We start from the raw sequence: 17,991 nt of genomic DNA, 5'->3' as shown, positions 1-17,991 counted from the left end.
TTTGTCCTCCAGAACCCACCCGCCGCGCATACATGGTCCGGGGGAGGTGACGGCGTCCCCTTGGTGGTGTCAGGTCCAGCTATTGACCTCCCGGAGGCAGAGGGGGAGCCGTGGGCCCTCCACAGCCCTGGGGCCACACCAGAGTCCAGGAGAGGCCTGAAGGAGGCAGGCAGGGGGGACAAACAGGGACAACAAAGCCAGAGCCCAGCATCGTGTCCTGCCCCAAGGCCAGCCCGGGGCTGCATCCACCCAGCAGCCGGGAAAGGGGACAGGGGCTGATGCTGCTGGCCGGACCTGTGGGTGACAGACCGCCACACCTCCCGGTCCCGGTCCTAAAGAGCCGTTCAGCTTTTTAAAAATCAACCTCATTCTTAACAAAACTAAACGTCCCCTTGCCATTCAGTCCAGCAGTCACGTTCCCTGCCATTTACCCAAAGGCGTAGACGGCTTCTGTCCACACAAACCCTGCACACGGATGTTTATGGCAGCTGTATTCATAATCGCCCAAACTCAGAGGCAAGATGCCCTTCAGTGGGTGATGGACAAATCCCCACCCGCACAGCGGAGTATCCGCGCTGACCGGAAACGAGCGATGAAACCTGCAGGGGCGGGGCGGAGCCATACATGCCCAGCCCTGGGGGCGGAGGCCCGGCTGAGGAGGCCCCACCCGCTGCGAAGCCCGCCACGGGACCCAGCGACGGAGCCGGCCCAGAGACCTGCGGCTGCAGGCGTCGGGAGGTGAAGGACGAACAGGCGGAGCATGGAGGATTTTAAGGGGTGACCACAGAACGTGCAACCGCAAGGCTGACCCTAACCAAAACTGTGGGCTCCGAGGGACAGGGATGTGCCCGTGCGGATTCGTCAACAGCAAAAACGTCCAGGGTTGGGGGGATAATGGGGGAGGCAGGGGCGGGGGGGGCCACAGGCAATCTCTGTGCCTCCCCCTCTATTTCGCTAGGAGCCTAAACTACTTTAACAAAGTTTATTAATTAAAAAACAACTTTATTGAGGTATAATTTCATACAAGTTTATGTTTCTCACGCGTCCGATGGCTGCATTCTGGCAAACGAGCACCACGATCAAGATGTAGGACTTCCCACCCACCCCCAGAAGTTTCCTTCTGCCCACTGGGCCCCCCACCCCAGACCCAGACAACCTCTGCCGGGCCTCTGGCTGTTAGGGGCTCCCGTCAGCGGAGCCGGGCGCTGTCCCTCTGTGGGGACCCAGCTGTCACCCCGAGAAACTTTGACACTCACCCCCCTCATCGCTGGGTGTGACCCCCGGGAGCACAGCCCACTGACTGTTTACCCACCGCCCCTCGATGCATGCCCGGGGTGACTGTGAATATAGCGGCATGAGCATCAGGGGGCCACTAGGTCGTGGGGCAGATGCGTTTACCTTCCAGAAACTTCCAGCTATTGTTCGATTACTAACATGGTCCAGTCACAGCCCCTGCCTGTCAGCGGACCAGCACGGTGAGCACCTCTTGGGGTGGACCCTGGCCCAGCTATCAGCACAAATTCCACTTTGCAGGAGAGGCCCTGGCTCCGAGAGGTTGGGTAACTGGCCCCAGGTGGCTCAGCGCTCGAGGGACAGAGTCAGGATTCAAACCCGGCTGAGGTAGGGGACGGGGAGCGGGACCCTGGCCGGTTTGAGGGTCAGCAGTGCTGGGGGAGAGGGCTCGATCTGCCCGCATCGCTGCCCTCCCCGTGGGGCCCCCACCCCAGCACACACATGCGAAGTCAGGACATCCACATGACTATACCTGCCACCGTGCACGCGGTGCCCCCAGCCCCACGCGATGAGAAGGCACCCAGACACACAGACTCGTGCAGGGGAACGCGCACAACCCGCCGGGCTGCGATCAAACGCACAGCCTCGGGCACCAAAGGCAAGCACACTCAGACGTGGGCTCCCCGATGGTCCCCATACATCAGGCTGCACCCCACTCCCGCATCCACCCCTCACACACGGACACACCTGGCACACACACGCCACTCCCAAGGGGCTCAGACGGGAGGGGGCAGTGGGCAGGCCTCGGGCAGGAGGCCTCCTCGAAGCCCCAGGGCCTGGCCAGAGCCCGGGATCGCCCTGACTGATCTCCGCCCCTTCCCGCCACCCTAGAGTTTGGCCATGCTGGCCAACAGGGGCCTCACCAGGGAGCAGGGAGTGCCTCCCGCGGCCTCACCAGCTCTACTGGCCCGGAGCCCCGGGCCTCCCCCTCAGCCCTGAGCACTCCCTGGAGTCACTACGGTGCCCTTGGGGGAGGCTCTGAGCATGTGGGGAAGGGGGTGTGGGGAGGGGAGCTCAGGGGTTCGCGGCAAGAGGGCTGTGGTGGGTGGGGGCATGGGAGAATGAGAGCGGGGCGGACCCATGGGGGGAGCGGGGGGCGTGGGACAAGCTGCAGGGGCAGCATCATGGGCAACCACAGCCCTCGGAGGCCTGCTGACTTCCTCAGGAGTGCGACCCCACCGTCCCCGCGCACAGGAGAAACGCGGGAAGCCACAGTGCCTGGCTCCTCCCGCAGCTCGGCGGCCGTCCCTGGCCCAGCCCCACCAGGCGCCCCCGGCCTGCCCTGAGACCCGGCGGTGTCCCCAGCCTGGGGGTGCGGGAGGCAGTGACGGGCAGCGTTTCCCAGACCCAGCGGGGACACTTCCAACCACACCTCTGGATTTCTGTCTCCTGAGCTCTCATAGGGACACACCTGTGCTCATCCCCCCCCCCCCCGTACAGACAGGGAAACTGAGGCCAGACAGGTCAGCCCGTGCTGAGCCAGGATGTGAGGCAAGAGGGGCCACTGCAGGCCTCTGCCCTAAGGAGACAAGACTCGTGGTCCGCTGCCCCAGCCCGCCCTGTGCCCCTCACCCCCGCCACCCTCCCCTTCGGGCCCTGGGGTAGTTAACTGGCCGGGCTCGGCCACTGGTAATTATGGGGAAACAATCCCAGGTCTGTGTGGGTTCAGCCCCGACCCGTTTTGCCACTTTCTGTGCGAAGGCGGAACCCGTTGGGCAGCTTTGGGCAGTCTCTGTCTCCTTTCTGCTCCTGGAGGAGAGAACCCAAAACCTGTCAAGCGGGTTTGGTCAAAATTGCGTCTTGTTGCCCGTGCAAGTTCACGCACTGCTCACTTCTGTCTCCCTCAGGTGGGGAGCGCTCAGCTCACGAGGTCGCGGGGGTCGCTGCAGTGAGGGGCCATGTGAGTACCTGGGACCCCAGGGCTGGCAGCTCCAACAACCCGGGTGGGGGAGGCGGGGTGGGGTCCCTGGGGGGTGCTTGCCGCCAAGGCAGGAGCCCCAGCCCCTGCTTGCTGGACAGGAGGCAGGGGTCAGCAGACCGGCTAAGAGCACAGCCCCCTGCCCCGGGGCACCCCTGTCCAGGGTCTGAGCGGTGGAAGGAGGCTCGGCGGGTTTCCTGGGTGGAGGGTCAGGGTGCAGAGAGGCAGTGCCGCGCCTGACACCACCGCACCAGGAAGTCGTCATCTGGTGAGGCTCCGGGGGCACCGGGAATGGGCCGGTGACCAGGCCCTCCATCCTGGACCTGCCCCACTGCCTAGACCCTCACAGGGCAAAGGGCTGCAGCCATAGGGGTGAGGGGACTACATGGCACAGCCGCCCCCAGCTCAGGGCTGGGCACCGTGGGGCCCTCGGCTGCCCCGGCTCGGTGTCCCCTGAAAGACAGTGACAAACAGGGACGTAGGTCCCGCTCAGCCTCCCCTGACCAGGCCTCAGGGTGGAAGCCAGCGAGGGCGCAGCCACCGAGGGCCAGCCCATCCTCAAGGAGTCAGGTTGCAGGGCCTGCTGTTACCCGAGCCGCAAAGCAACACCTCAGCCCGCCAAGCAAGCGCACACCTGCCTTGTTCCTCTGTGCATGTGCACACGTGTGCGTGGGCTACACAACTACATGTGCATTTGCGCATGTGTGCACGTGCGTGTGCGGCTGTCCCTGGGCCTGTGAGGGGCTGAGTGTGTGGTGCAGGGAGCGACCAAGGATGGCACACGTGTGCGTGGCCTCTTTGTGTTGGGGTGCACGCCGACATGCGCTGGGACATTGCTAGGACGCTCTTGCCTCCCTGGGTGTGTGTGGGCATCACACGTGCTTGCCCGTGTGTCACGGGCTATGGGTCTGGCAATACTGGAACCACCCCAGCAGTGACACCTGTCTGCACGTGAACCGGCCCGGGAGCTGCTAGGAGGCCCAGGCTGCAAGGTTCTGCCCTGGCTGTGCCCCCATCAAGCTGGCGACCGTGGAAAGGTGATGTCACTCTGAGCCTCAGCTTCCTTATCTGTGAAATGGGGTTGTCCTAGTTACTTCACGGTGAGCGTGAGATCCGGGGAGCGGTTGCACATGACGCTCACATGGGTGCCCGGCACCCGGGGCTCCCGGGTTGGCCCCTGACCACCAGCCGCCTGTCCACGTGCAAGGAGTCCTGACCGGTCCCAGGTGGCGTGGACTCGCGCGCCTCCAGGGGCCCAGGGCAGGATCCACCTCCACTGTCTGTTTTAGGGACAGGGACGCTGAGGCACAGCCAGGCACGTGACTTGGCGGAAGCGTTGGCCATCACCACAGAGACCCCCAGAGAGGGTGCAGGGAGACCCTGAAGCGTCTGAGCTGCCTCGAGGCCGGCTCGCACGGAGGGTGCAGCGCTCAGCACAGAGCGATGCTCGGGGGCAGCCGTCCTGCTGCTCCTACCGCTGTCACTGTTATGTTTTAGGGGTGGATGGAGAGACAGACAGGAGCGACCGCAGAGAAGGGGCAGAGTCGGGGGCAGGGGGACCTGCACAGCTGGCCTCTGCTGGAGCAGGGGCAGCCCCGACAAGGGGAGCAGGCCAAGGGGTGAGGAGCCCCACTCCCCCGGCCCCACGGGAGGAGCCCAGGGGCCGGGCTGGCCCGGGAGGAGGGCAAGGCCCCACATCACAGTGGGCTTTGCCGCACAGCCCGCTAGTGCCCAGTCCAGGCCTGGGGCCGCAGCCGGAGCCTCGGCACCCTCCTCTGTGCACAGGGGCTGGGTGGCGCCTCCCCCGGACACAGTCACCAAGACTCAGTGGACGCAAAGTGTCCGCACAGTGAGGGAGCAACTGTCCAAAGATGCAAGTGTGTGCCTGCTGGAATCTGGGCCCTCCCTGAACTTGGGGTGGGGGATCTGGTCCTCTTGCAAAGGATCTGTGTAGCTACAGTACTCACGCTTGTCCAAGAGAGGAGGCGCTCCTGTAAGCAGCGCTATGAGCCCCCCGGGGGCCGCGTGAGAGGGCGGGGCCCGTGGAGAGACTGCAGGCAGTGGACACGGGGGTCTCCATCTGCACTTAGCCGAGCACTCGACCTGCTGGGTTTCCGGCCGAGTACGCGTCACCTGGGCATGCGTTACCTGGAAAGGCATTACCTGGACAGGTGTCACCTGGACATGCATCACGTGATAGAAAGGAGCCGTATAACAAGCTGCTGTGGGGCGGGGTGGTATTACCCCCCAGTGAGGAAACTGAGGCCCAGAGAGGTGAACGACTTGCCCGGGTCACATAGAGGATAGAGGCAGGTCGGGGACCCCCACTCAGGCTGTCGGCTTGGACACCCACAAGTTGAGCACTCTGCCCAGGGTAGGTGGCAGATGCACAGGGTCATCAACGAGGCTGACCCATTCGCTCTTCCTCCCACCTGCTCCTTCTGGGGGCTCAGCCCCAGCAGAGACTTTCCAGTCTGGGTATCCAGGGTTGGAGGGGTGGGGTACCCCTGGGGCCTGTCCGGGGGTCCTAAAGAGCAGAGCTCAGGCCTCTCTCCCCATCTGTACCCCAGCCACTCAGGCCCAGAGGTAGCAGCCTAGCTCCTGATCCCTGCAGGCGGCTCCCCCATCCTAGCTCCACTGCAGCCCCCCCAGGCCCCCCAGACCTTGGCTTCCTGGAACCCCTAGGGCCCACTGCTGCTCTCGGCCCTCCCAGCAAACACAGAGCAGCCTCCTGGGGAGACCTGGCCCACAGAGCCCCTACCACAGCCTCGGCTCCTTCCACCCCCAGCTTCAACTTCCCCAAAGCACCAGAGGCTGCAGACTTCACCCCCGCCTCCCTCTACCTCCAGCCCCTTCCTTGGACCCTCCTCACATTCCAGGAGAGTGGAGGCTGGGGCAGGGTGCTGCCCGAGGAGAGAGACTCTGTCTACTTTGCCTTGGCCAATGCATTTCTGTCACCTGCCCATCCGGGGAAGTCACAGCATCCCCATGGCACTGTCTCCCCTGGGCTGGATGGTTCTGGGCCTCCCCAGGAGGTGAGAGGAGAGACTGCCCTCATGATGCCCCCCTCCCAGCTCTGCTTCCAGCCACCAGCACAGCCTGTGTCCCTGCTGTCCCCTGCCCAGCATGCAGGAGACTGTCTCCTCCTGTTCTCAGATGCCCCGAGAAGAGTAGCCGGGGGCGCCAGAGGGGGTTTGGGGTGCAGGAGCCCGGGGGTGGGGGAACGGAGCCCACCAGCCCGGCCTGCGCACCCTGGAGTTGTTGTGGGGAGCAGTGCCCACCTCCCGCTCAGACTCAGAGCCCGCACAGCCTCTCTCAGACCTATGGGCACCATCGGCACCCTCGGGCGGCTCCTTTATGGCTGGGGGGAGAGCGGCCTGTCTGGCGGGTCAGGGTGGAATTTCCAGCTGCAGCTCAGCCCCTGCCTGGCCGCCTCAGCCTGCCCGCCCTGCCTGCCCCGGCCTGAGCTCCCAGGGGCCCAGCCGTAAGGTAAACATCGCCACAGCCTGTGCAGCACGGCCGCGGGAACCTCATCTCTGGCCCATGCAGACCCCAGAGTGAGTTCAAACCCCAGGTCCCACGAACACGATGCTACCTCTTGGGGCCTCGGGCTCCCCACAGCGTGGCCAGGGTTGGGCAGACAGGATATAAAGGAAGTGACTGTGTCTGTCATGCTTGGGAATGGGGCCGGGACTGTCATTTGTACCCCGCTCGACCTCTGGTCGCTCCCAAAGCCCTAAGATGTACGGTGTGGTCTCCTAACCTGCAAGGATGTCCCTCATCGGGTGAGTGTCAGCTCGGGCGGCAGGACCCTCCTAAGCCCTCGCCACTCAGCACACAGCCTCCCAGCAGCCACCCCCATGCCCCTGGCCATCACCCGGGAGTGGCCCGGAGCCCGGGCAGTTCCTCAGAACAAGTTAAGGAGCCCCACCTACCCAGCACACCCCAGACAGCCCTGTTCAGCTGGTTCCGCAGCCAGGCCACCGCAGGACACGGGACCTCACTCTGTCCTCTGGCCGACACTTCCAGAGCTCTGATGCTTGACCTCTCAGGTGCACAGAGCCTGCTGAGAGCCAGACTCCACGGTCCAGTCTCCCTCGGGCAGCTCTAGAAGCCCCGGCGGTCCCAACCTATGGCTTCTCCTAGAGCCACGGGGTCTGCTCCCCTCAGTCAGGGACACCCCCCAGTCCCACGTCCAGAGTGTCCACCACCCCAGCTCCCAAGAGCCCGGAGCATCATGCCTCTGCCATGCTCCGTGTGCACGAACCCCACATCAGGCCGGCTCCCACCATGGGGTGTCACCACGTGCTAGCCCCTGGAGGTGGGGAGCGGTCATTCCTCCCAGCAGAGGCCACTGGCAGGGGCATGTGGGGGTTCCCAGGTCGGGGCTGTTCTCAGAGTGCTGCTGCAAACACTTGTGGGCATGTGTTCAGTGCAAACTGAAATTCAGATGAGACAGCGCTCCCTTGGACAGCCCACAGCAAGGACTCAGGCCCAGCCTGCAGGGATGGGCCGCAAGCAGGTGTGAGCAGAGGCCTTCGGGGGCCCACACCGCCGCTGGGCTGAGAGCAAGTCCTTACAAAAGAGGGTAGCTTGGGCCCCGGCGGGCACGGCAGGTGAGGTCTGGGTGAACGTAGGAAGCAACCAACAGTCACTGGGGACCGGTGGGTGCAGGATGCCAGCAGGCAAGCGGCCAGAGGGCTAGGAGCTCAGCCACCTGTTGGCGGGACCCAGCAGACCCCAGGGCTCCTCCAGTCAAGGACCAGAAGGGGCCACCTCCCCTGGCCGGTGGTGACGTCAGAGAGGAAGAATGGTAGGCTCCGGCCCCAGGTGGGCCAGGACAAACCCCACTCTGTCCTTTGAGAGACTCAGAGCATGGGCCCCGCAGTGGGGACAGAGGGCTTCAGCTCAGCCTCGGTCAACGCAGGCCAGGGTCAGCGTGAGCACCGTGATTACTCAGACCCGAGGTGAACATGGGAGAAGGAGAGCTGGGGCCTCAGCACCACACACCACACATAGAGCACACGAATGTGTACACACTCACACCACACCTGCGTGATATACACACACATAGTGCATGCACGCCGCCCGAGTGGAGGACAGCCCGGGGCAGGGGTCTGGGCGTGGTGGCCGGCGCACACCCCAGCCATGGCAGCGCCCCCTCCTCTCAAGGAGCCGGGACAGAGACTTCCCCAGAAGGGCTCTGCGTGTGGCACGCAGCTCAGGTTAACAGAGCATGCCATGGGTGCTGGAGTCACTGAAGGCCTGGCCCAGCCTTCTGACCTGTGGCCCAGCCTGCCAGCCCTGGGACCGATCTGTGGCCACAGGGGCAGTGGCAGGGGAGGGGAGGTGGGAAGGGAGTGAGGACCCACAGCCCTGTGAGCTCACTGCTCCCAACTGCCTGCTTGCCCGAGACCTCTCCAGGCTGGCAGAGTCTCAGAAAGGCCTGGAAGGGAGGGCCCAGGCCCCAGGCTTCCAGGCCCCTTAATTCCGGTCTCAGGCGGTGGACCTCAGGGTGTGTATGACCCAAGTAGGTGCCTCTGAGGACCTGTGGGGAGGGGGGGGAAGGGGTCAGCAATCAGTGGCCTCTCTGCAGAGGGGTTCCTGCCCCCCTCCTTGGAGCCCTGCAGCCTCTCAATATGGGGCCCACTTCCTTGAGCAGATGAGGCTGGTGTGTGAGATCTGTGTCTGCACAGGCATCCATATGGGGCCCCAGAGCCCACAGACCCTTCCCAAGCCAGCATGACCTCTCCCCACTTCCTCCTCCCCAGGCTGGGAACAGAGGGGCAGTAGAGGCCGAGAGGAGCCTCAGAGGGGTCTGGGCCAGAGCCGCAGGGAGCCATGGAGAGCTTCACAGAGTCACTAAACAAGCTGAAGGATGTCCATGAGAACGAGGTCCGAGGTGAGTGTCGTGGGGCCATGGGGGCAGGTGTCCATAGCCCTTACCTGGGCCAGGTCCTACAGGTCACCTCCAATTCTTGCCAGACCTGGGGACCCTGCCTTCCAGGCTCAGACAGGGAGTCCTAACCCAGAGCCCAGAGCTGCCACGTAGCCAGGCGCCCAACTGCAGATTGGCATCCCTGAGTGTGGCCCTGGAGGGTCTTCTCCCAAAGGGTGCGCTGACAGCAGAGCAGAAATAAAAAGCCACGCCCCAGCAGAGAGCCAGAAGCTTTGGCTGAGATGGGCCCCTCGCCCAGGGTGGGGCAGTGGGGTGCTCGGTTGCCCACCTCTAGGAATGGGAGCTCATGGCTCCGGAGGCCTGTTCAGAGCATTCCAGGGTTTTGAGCTGAAATCCCTCTGCTTCCCTACAGGACCCCCAAGCCAAGCTCCGCCACAGCCCACACAGCTGTGCATTCCACCCCCTAACCACAGGGCTGGAGCCACCCCACTCCCCTCACTCTAGAGCCAGCCAAACCCTCCCAAGACCTCTCCCCAGCACTGACACACCACCCTGAGGGCCCAAAGGGCCTGGATCTCTTCCCTAGCAACGCAGCGATGTGGGGCTGTGTGGGCTAGCAGGCCCGAGTCTGAGTGCAACCAAGTGGCAAAGAGGCAACCTCTTGCTGAGGTTTCCCCAAAGAGCCTACTTTATCTCAACCCTGCTGTGCCCCCCCCCAAAAAAAACACACCTCCGGGACATGGCCTGGTGGCCGGTCACTCCCAGCATCAGGGTCCCTCCCAACCTCCAGGCAGAAACCAGAGCCAGACTGCAAGGGGTCCCAGGCAGCCATGAGACTGGGTGGAAGCTGCCAGGGGGCATGCAGCGGGAGCCCCTCAGGTGGGGTGGCCTTGGGGCGTCTGTGAGGGGGTCCAGGCAGGCATGCCAGACAGCCAGGGACCGGAGGTGCCCCAGGCTCTGCTGTGGGACCGGGCCTGACCCCCACCCCTTCCCTGGCTCCTCCAGGCCTGCAGAATAAGCTTCTGGAGCTGAACTCGGAGAGATGCCGGTGAGTCCGGACAGACCCTGGCCCAGCAGGAAAGACAGTGGCCACAGCCCAGGGCACTAATCCTGCCATCACCCAGTGATGCAGGAGGGGAAACTGAGGCTCAGTGTGGGGGGTGGGGGTGATCACTGGCCCGAGGCCATGCCTCCAGTAGCAGGTGGAGCCAGGAATGGAACCTCCAAGCCCACCCAAGTGAACGGGGACTCTCCAGGGGGTGGGCACCTGGGCTACCAACAGTGATCAATAGGAACGCTCCTTGGGAGACCCCACGGCCTGTGGGGTGGCCCCTCACTCCCCATTTCACTTACGGGGCTGCAGTTCCATAGCGCTATGAGTGGCGTGTGGACCCGGCCGGTCACGCTCACGACTAGGCTGCTGCGTTCCGCACAGCCCTTGCCAGGAAGTCCCCACAGCAGGCACACCCAGCAGGCCCCGGGCCGGGACCTACTGCGGCGGGCGAGGCCAGCCCGGATGCAGCGTGGGGCTCCCAGGCAGAGCAGAACACCCACCTTGGCTCGTCCCCACAGGGACGCCCAGAGGTTGGAGGAGCTCTGCGCCAAGAACCATCAGCTCAGGGAGCAGCAGAAGGCGCTGAAGGAGAACGTGCGGGTGCTGGAGAACAGGTGAGCTCTGGATTGGAGGGGGAGGCGGAGCTCGGGAAGCTCTGGGGCAAACTGAACCAGGCAGGGGTTTCCCCCCGCGCCCCCCACGGGACTCTCAGAGCCTCAGGTCAACTGCATTTGCGAGGCTCCTTCCCAAACCCAGCGCAACATGGTGCACTTAGCCCACAGGGTAGGGGTGGGGTGGGGCTTCCACCGTTTGGGAATGGCAGGGGCACATCTCGGGAGCAGGCGCTGAGGGTCCCAGCCCCTCTGTGGGCCTCAGTCTCCCTCCTCAGAGTGGCCTCTCACCCCCCCTGCCCCGCAGGCTGCGGGCCGGCCTGTGTGACCGCTGCATGGTCACCCAGGAGCTGGCTAGGAAGAAGCAGCAGGAGTTCGAAAACTCCCTCCTCCAAAACCTACAGCACGTCTTCATCCTCAGTGAGCCCCGCCCCCTGTCACCCTGCACCTCGGTGTCCCCTCCTGTGGGGGTCCAGTGACCCCCAGGACCTGCTCAGCCTGACATGGGGTCTCGGGGAAACAGACAATGGTACAAAGCCCCAGCTGGCCCAAGCATGTCCCTCACTGGTCAGTCACCTGGGCTGGGGGTGCCCCTGCCCTCAGGACCTCAACCCCTCCCCCCTGTAACAAGGGTGTCCCGCAGAGCCTGGAGGTCCCACCTGCCGATGAGGAGCACAAGCCCCCCTTCCCTTGGGGCTCGCGCGCCAGAGACAAGCTTGGTGTCGGAGGTTGGGGGGGGGCTCCCACCACCTTTTACGGCCTCCGGGCTCAGCAGCCTCACCCATTCACTCATGCCGCCACCACCAGCAAGCCCCGGGCCAAGTGCTGGCGGCCGCCTGGGGACAGGTCACGGAGGGGGACCTCCCTGCCCCTGCCCCGCCTCCCCTCCCCTCGTCCTTCACTAATCAGAGCCTTTTGCAGCCAACGAGTTGAACCGGCTGCAGCTGGAGAACGAGACACTGAAAGAGGAAGTAAAGCGGCTTCGGGGCCCGCGGTGAGTGGGGAGGGCGAACACCCTCAGTCGCCAAGACCCTCCCCACGGCCGGCCCCTGGCACTTGGCGCCGAGAGCAGGGCACAGAACCATGGGGGTGGGGGCCCCAGCTCCGCTGCAGCTGACACCCGAGAACCCCCTGAGGACACTGGTATTTGCGAGAATCCAGCCCTGCAGCATGAGCCACTGATGGAGCCCCAGGCAACGTCCAGAGAGGGCTCTTTCCTGGTCACCCCAGGGTCCCCGCAGGGCTGGCCTGGCCCCCAGGAGGGTGCCCTGGCCCTTGTGATTGTCTCTGGGGGTGCTGCCCTCGCTCACCCTCCCTGTCTCTCCCTCCCCTCTGGAGTCAGGCTCAAGCCCCAATACAGGGAGGGTGCCTCAGACCCCCCCTCACCCCTACTACTCCCCTCCCCGGGGGCTCGGAAGGCCATCGCGGAGAAGATGCTGGGAGGCCACGAGGAGGCCGAGGACGACCATCCAGGTGCGAGTCCCCAGAGAGAAGGTGCTTTGAGGGACAAGAGACCAGAAAGCCGGGCCGTGCAGGATCACAGAGCCCTCTGGCCCGGGGCGGGGGGCGGGGCAGGGGGCTGAGCCGCCCGCCCCTCTGAGGGCCTCCCAATCTGCCCTGCCCACACCGCTTCTCCCCCCACAGAAAAGTCTGTGGGGTACAGGACATCTCCAGTCGCCAGAATCTCCCCGAGTGCCAGCCTGCCGGAGACGCGGGCCCCGGACACGGTGAGGACCCCCTTCTGCCGGGCAGCCCCAGGTGGGGGGCGGGCAGCCCAGGTCTATGCCAGCTCACCTGTCCTCTGTGCCGTGCAGGGACCACTGGGTGGCGGCGAGGCTCAGAGGGGGTGGGTGACCTGCCCGAAGTCAACAGAGAACAGGGCAGAGGGCCGCGCTGACCAGTCCACCCCGTGCAGAGCCCCCAGCGAATCTCCAACCAGCTGCACGGGACCATCGCCGTGGTGCGGCCGGGCTCCCAGGCCTGCTCTGCTGACCAGGGCTCCACCAACAGGACACCCCCACTGCCACTGACCAGGAGCAGCCCGCCCAGCCCACCCTATGAGCCCAGCCTCCCACTGGACAGGTGAGGCCCCACCCACTGCCACCACCAGGGGCAGCTCCAACTGAGCACCCAGTCTCCAGATCTGGTCTCACCTTTCCGGAGGTGGCAGGACAGAGGTCGGGGGGTGTGGGAGCAGCAATGGGGACTGAGGCCAGTGAACCCCTCTCAGAAGTTGTCTAAGACCATCCTCCATGTCTGAGAGCATCGTACACAGGTGGCCGGGGACAGAGCAGGTAGCTCAGGCCCCGAACAGAGAAAGATCTCCATGTGCAGGTCCCTCCTCAGAGCCCCAGGCCCCAGGTCACCTCTGGCCCTTCCACAACCGTCCACGTGGGCCTACTCCTCTCTACGACCTGCCCTGTGACCTGGGGCAACTCGCCTGTGGGCCCCAGACCCTCCCCTGTGAAGTGGGGGCTAACCCAGGGCCACAGGAGTTGGGTTTCTCCTCACCCTGCAGCTTTCTGCGGGCCTCCCGGCCCCCCACCATGGCCTATGAGTCCCTGAAGCGCTCCCTCCAGGCTGACCACCTCTGCCTCCTGAACCATCACCTGTCTCTGCACCTTCAGAGCCCCCACTGCAGCCCCCAAGTCCCCGCCACAGTCCCCCGTGGCCCCCAGCCCCAGGGCCCGAAGGCTGGGGAGGCAGAGGCCTGGGATGAGCCGGTGGGCCTGCTGGGGCTGCCGGGGGCCCTGGTGGACGTGCGAGACCCTCGGCTAAAAGGAGCGTTGCACCTGCTCCTGGCCCAGCAGCTGCGGGCACAGGGGCGGGTGGGCAGTGCCAGGCTGAGGGGCCCGCCCACTCCAGGGGGGACCCCGCCCTCCCCACCAGTCAGCTCTGACTCGGAAGACCCCCAAGGTGAGGCGGCCGGGGCAGCCCTGTCTGGAGGGGGGCACATACAGCCCACAGGCCCAGGCAGCCCCAGGAGACAGGAAGACACGGCCACACGAGACTATGTCCCAGACAAGCCCTTGGACCTCTCCGAGCGGGGCCGGGGCCAGGGCCGGCATGCCGCCAAGCCTCCGGGCCGGCCGGGGTCCCTCAGCCCCCCGAGTGCTCACACTCCCAGCCTGGCGCCACCTCAGGGAGTGGAGCCACCCGCCCGGTCTGGACCCCGGGGACTCAGCAACGGTACCAAGGAAGCCAGAGCTCCAGAGCCAGAAGGGTCTGCCGCTCCTGCGGTAAGGGGCCCACCCCTGCTCTTGGCCTCCACGTGCCCCCAGCCCAGGCCAGCATCCCGCCAGGGTCCTGGCTGTGCTTCCCTCTGCGCCATCAGGCCGGTCCCTGGGAGAAAGCCTGATTTCGCACCAGAGGGGAGATGGCTAGCCCTCCAGCGGCGGCCCGGGGCTGAGCCAGAGTCTCATGGCCTTTCCCAACACTGGGTTGGGGACAGGGTAGTTGCCTCAGGTGAATTCAAGCCACTTACTTGTTTCCCCCCAGGATCCCTCCCAACCTCTAACAGGGCCCCACCCAAACACGCCCTCTTCAAGTGGGACAGGAGCTGAGGGGAAAGGGAAGCCAAAATCTACCCCCAGCCCACACAGGCATGATGCTGATGGCCCCCCAGGTAAGGGTGAGTACCTGGGGTCCTGAGAACCCAGGAAGTGGTGCCATAGTGGGAAGGGAGGGGCAGTGGTCAGCATCAGCTGTGGGGGGACCTGTCTTAGGACCCAGCTCAGTCCCCTGGCTGCCCGGCCAAACCCTGGGTCTAGGGCTTGGCACCCCAGCTACAGACCCAGAGAAGAGGTGGGGGGCCAGGGCAGGCACATTTCTGATCATAGGCAGTGAAGGGAAGAGCATCCTGGCAATTAGGGCTTCAGGGCAGGTAGTGAGCTCCCCGTCACAGAGCGACCAAGCCTGGGACAGCCCGGCTGGCGGGGTCATTGCAGAAGGTAAGGGAGACACTGAGGTACAGTCCCTCTGTGCCTCAGTTTCCTTCAGTTGTCACTCCTAGTCTGGCCCATTAGAAAGGTCTGTGCTTCTGCTAGGCTCCAGGGCCCCCAGCCTGACCTGACCCACACCCTGCGTCCTGCAGAACTCAGCAAGGCCCAAGTGCAGGGGCTGGAGTCAGACGAGCTGAACGAGTTGGACCCCTCGGACGAGGTGGGTCCCCGGCCACACACTCTGGTGGGGCCACTGAGCCAGGGCTGCCCCAGGCTTGGGGGAAGGTCCTCTCCTGACCACACCCACACCCCTTAGGTGGGCCTGAGCTCCGAGGTGGGGGCCAAGCCGAGCACGCCAGGGGAGGGGTCCAGGTGCTCCTGCACCAAGGAGCGCAGGCAGGGGCTGCCACAGAAGAGGAAGCGGCCCTCCGGCCCATGGTGCAAAGGTACGGCGGCCGGGGCCATGGGGGGCGGGGGGCAGCCAAAACACCATGCCCCCACCCCACCTTTCTGGCTGCTAGGAACCAGAAACCAGCCCTTGAACCTCTCCTGGCACAGACCCCTTAAGAGGAGGGACCCAGGTCAGGACAGCGTGAATTCTGGCTCTTCTCAGCCTCACTGTGCAGCCCGCACCAGTCCCGTCAACCTGAGCCTCAGTTTCCCCCCAGAAAGGGGGGCAATACCAGAGCCAGCGTGAGATTTCCGCGGAATAAGGCTGAGGACAGTGGTTCTCACCGTCCTTGTCATCAGGGCGGAGGGGCCTCTTGGGCCACAAGCAGCCCCCAGGCCTGGGGGCCCTGAAGCCCTGCCACTCTGCCCTTCCCTCGTGGTGGGGGGACTCCTGGACCCCCGTCCACCTTCGAAGAGGAGGAGCAGGAGGGTGCAGCCCTCTGGGTGTGGAGGTGTTTGCTCCGGCTGAGGCACTGGGGGCTGCTCGGATGTTTGCCAAGGGTGGTGCCTGTGGGCTCCTCCCCGCAGGGCAGCGGGCTGGCCTGAGGGGATCAGCGCGACCTTCCGCTTCCTGCTCTGGCCGCAGAGGCAGCTCCGCAGGGCGCCAGGCGCCTGTGAAGGCCTGAGCTCCTAATGGATGCCGCCCCAGTGTTTGTGCAAGCGGGCCGGCGACAGGCAGGCTGGGCTGTGGCCACAATATGCCATTGTTGCCGGGAAAGTGACAGTGGCCTGTGTTTGCTCGAGCACACGGTGGAGGAGGCCAGCACACCTGTCTTATTTCAAGCCACTTCCTGCTGGGCATGCTGGGAAACTGTCCTGGTGGCCACAGTCCACAGGGGTGCTGGGGCATCCCCCTCCCCGGAGCCAAGCTCTCCCCGGTCCTCCCCGCTGGGCCAAGACAGGGGCTCCCAAGCAGGTACCCGGATGCTGCAACACACACACTGCTGGTCAGTGAGAATGGGGCCCTGACCCAGCCTGTGGCTGGCACCACTCAGCGCCAAGGGCAGCGTCCGTGCAGAGGTTCAAGGTGGAGATAACCCGGGTGGAGGTTCAAGGTGGAGATAAACAGTAACCACTGCCTTTGGGGCTCACCATCCTGCCCAGGGATGTTCATCGCTGTTTCACAGCTGGGAAAACCAGCCCTCAGAGAAGTGAGATGACCTGCCCAAGCTCACAGAGCTGGGGCATGGGCTCAGAATTCCCACTTGACTCTTCTGACCCAGAACTTGAGCTCGTTCTGCATCAGAGATGGGCCTAGGGCCCAGCATCTCAGCAGGACCTTCCTGCAAGGGTCTTCCCCTGAACCCCAGGCCCATGGAGGCACCCCGCCAGGGCCTTGGGCACCCTAAGAGCATTTCCCCAGAAGCTCGATTTATCCAAAAGGTCCCAGACCTTCAGCAAGGTATTCGGGCACAGGGTCACACACCTGCAGAGAGCCCACCCTCCCGCCAGGTGCCCACGCTCACCCTTCAATCAGACCAGCCCTGCCTGGGTGTCTCCTGCTTCCAGGAACAAGTCAACTCCGCCAGTGTGGGCTCACAAGTGCTCACTCCCCTCGCCTAAATCCTGTAACGAGCCCTGGGCAAGAACCCTGCACAGCAGGGAGCGAGAACCGACTGCTGCCAGCCCACTGCTATGCTCCTGCCTAACTGTGCTCCACTCTCCACAGCCTCCAAGAAGCCGCCACCAGCGAGAAGGAATCCAGGGGAGCCCCTGACAGCACATGAGGGGTCCGGGAGCCCAAGGCACCCTGAGGACAGCAGCCCCTCACCCAGCAACAGCAGCTGGGAGGAGACTTAGCAGGCTGCTCCCAGGGGCACCACAGCCTGCCCGGACATGGCTCCCCACCTGGCCACCAGCCCAGCAGACAGCCCAGCACAGGGCAGGAGGGGACTGGGTCCCGGCCCGTGGCCACAGGGGCTGGGAAGGCCGAGAGGGGGTCTTTGGCTGGTCATTTGAACTCCTCCATCTCTACCTGTCTCAGAAATGACCAGCTGGTCCTGCTGCCCCTCCCACACCCTAGCATTTGCTCCCTTGGGAGAAGTAGGGTTCGGGGAGGCAGGGGTGACTCCGGCTGCAGTCCAGCCCAGCCCAGCCCAGCCCCCACCCTGGCTGCTCATAGGCAACCCTTCCTGGGCAGTGCCCCCACCTCTCACCATCGCAAACTCCACCGGCCTCCCTGACTCCCAGGGCCCTGCTGCCTGGCGACACCTTCCCAGCCAGGGCGTGGAGCATGAACGGTGGTCTCAGGCGCCCCCTCGTGGAGTCCCGCAAACACGCTGGGTGGTGAGGGTGTGGGGCACCCCAGCAGAGGTGGGACACCCAGGGTCAAAGGTGTCAAAGAGGGCATGTTCGGCTGGCAGACTCAGGGGTCAGCTGGGTCTCCACCTGCTTCCGCAAGTGATTTGAGAGACTCTGGGATGCATCCAGGCCTGGGGAACAGAACCAGCCCCGTTTGCAGAGGGGCACCTCTAGGCAGGGCTGCAGGGAAAAGAACAGGAAATGCGTACCAGTCCCCCCACAGAGTCCCCTCCTCACTGGCTACTCCTGAGGCCCAGGCCCCATATCTGCCGCGGACCGCTTGGCCACCTGCAGGGCCCCAGGGCAGCTGGCCCAGGACTGCACCCTTAGCGCTCAGGGATACCCTGCTCCCCCAACCATTCTCACTTCCAGAGGGTGAGTCTCAGAGCACCTGCTGTGAGAGGCGCTTAAGCAGGTTCCCGGGCCCCATCCCAAACCCACTGAATCCGGGTCTTGGGGCCAAACCTGCACATGAAGTTTGAGAAATCTAAGAACTGCCCGATGCAAGGCAAAGGCAGGAGACC

General features: G+C 64.7%; 1 protein-coding gene across 1 annotated transcript; it reads left to right on the top strand.

Annotated features, from left to right (window-relative positions):
- The first annotated feature begins 9,052 nt into the window (after positions 1 to 9,052).
- RBBP8NL (RBBP8 N-terminal like) lies at positions 9,053 to 17,184 on the top strand. Its single transcript, XM_088026239.1, has 13 exons — positions 9,053 to 9,113; positions 10,116 to 10,158; positions 10,683 to 10,778; positions 11,083 to 11,195; positions 11,697 to 11,769; positions 12,118 to 12,248; positions 12,420 to 12,502; positions 12,691 to 12,857; positions 13,294 to 14,014; positions 14,274 to 14,400; positions 14,869 to 14,936; positions 15,033 to 15,162; positions 16,836 to 17,184. Exons 1-13 carry the CDS (start codon positions 9,053 to 9,055, stop codon positions 16,964 to 16,966), a joined length of 1,944 nt encoding a protein of 647 aa, XP_087882365.1. The 3' UTR covers positions 16,967 to 17,184.
- The last annotated feature ends 807 nt before the right edge of the window (positions 17,185 to 17,991 follow it).

The sequence above is a fragment of the Eumetopias jubatus genome, unplaced genomic scaffold (genome assembly GCF_037043125.1).
Source record: "Eumetopias jubatus isolate StellerSeaLion01/CBP00866 unplaced genomic scaffold, mEumJub1_p1.0 scaffold_9, whole genome shotgun sequence".
Lineage (NCBI taxonomy): Eukaryota > Metazoa > Chordata > Mammalia > Carnivora > Otariidae > Eumetopias > Eumetopias jubatus.
Note: the sequence above shows the minus strand (reverse complement) of the source record. Positions and strands in the feature narration are given on the sequence as shown.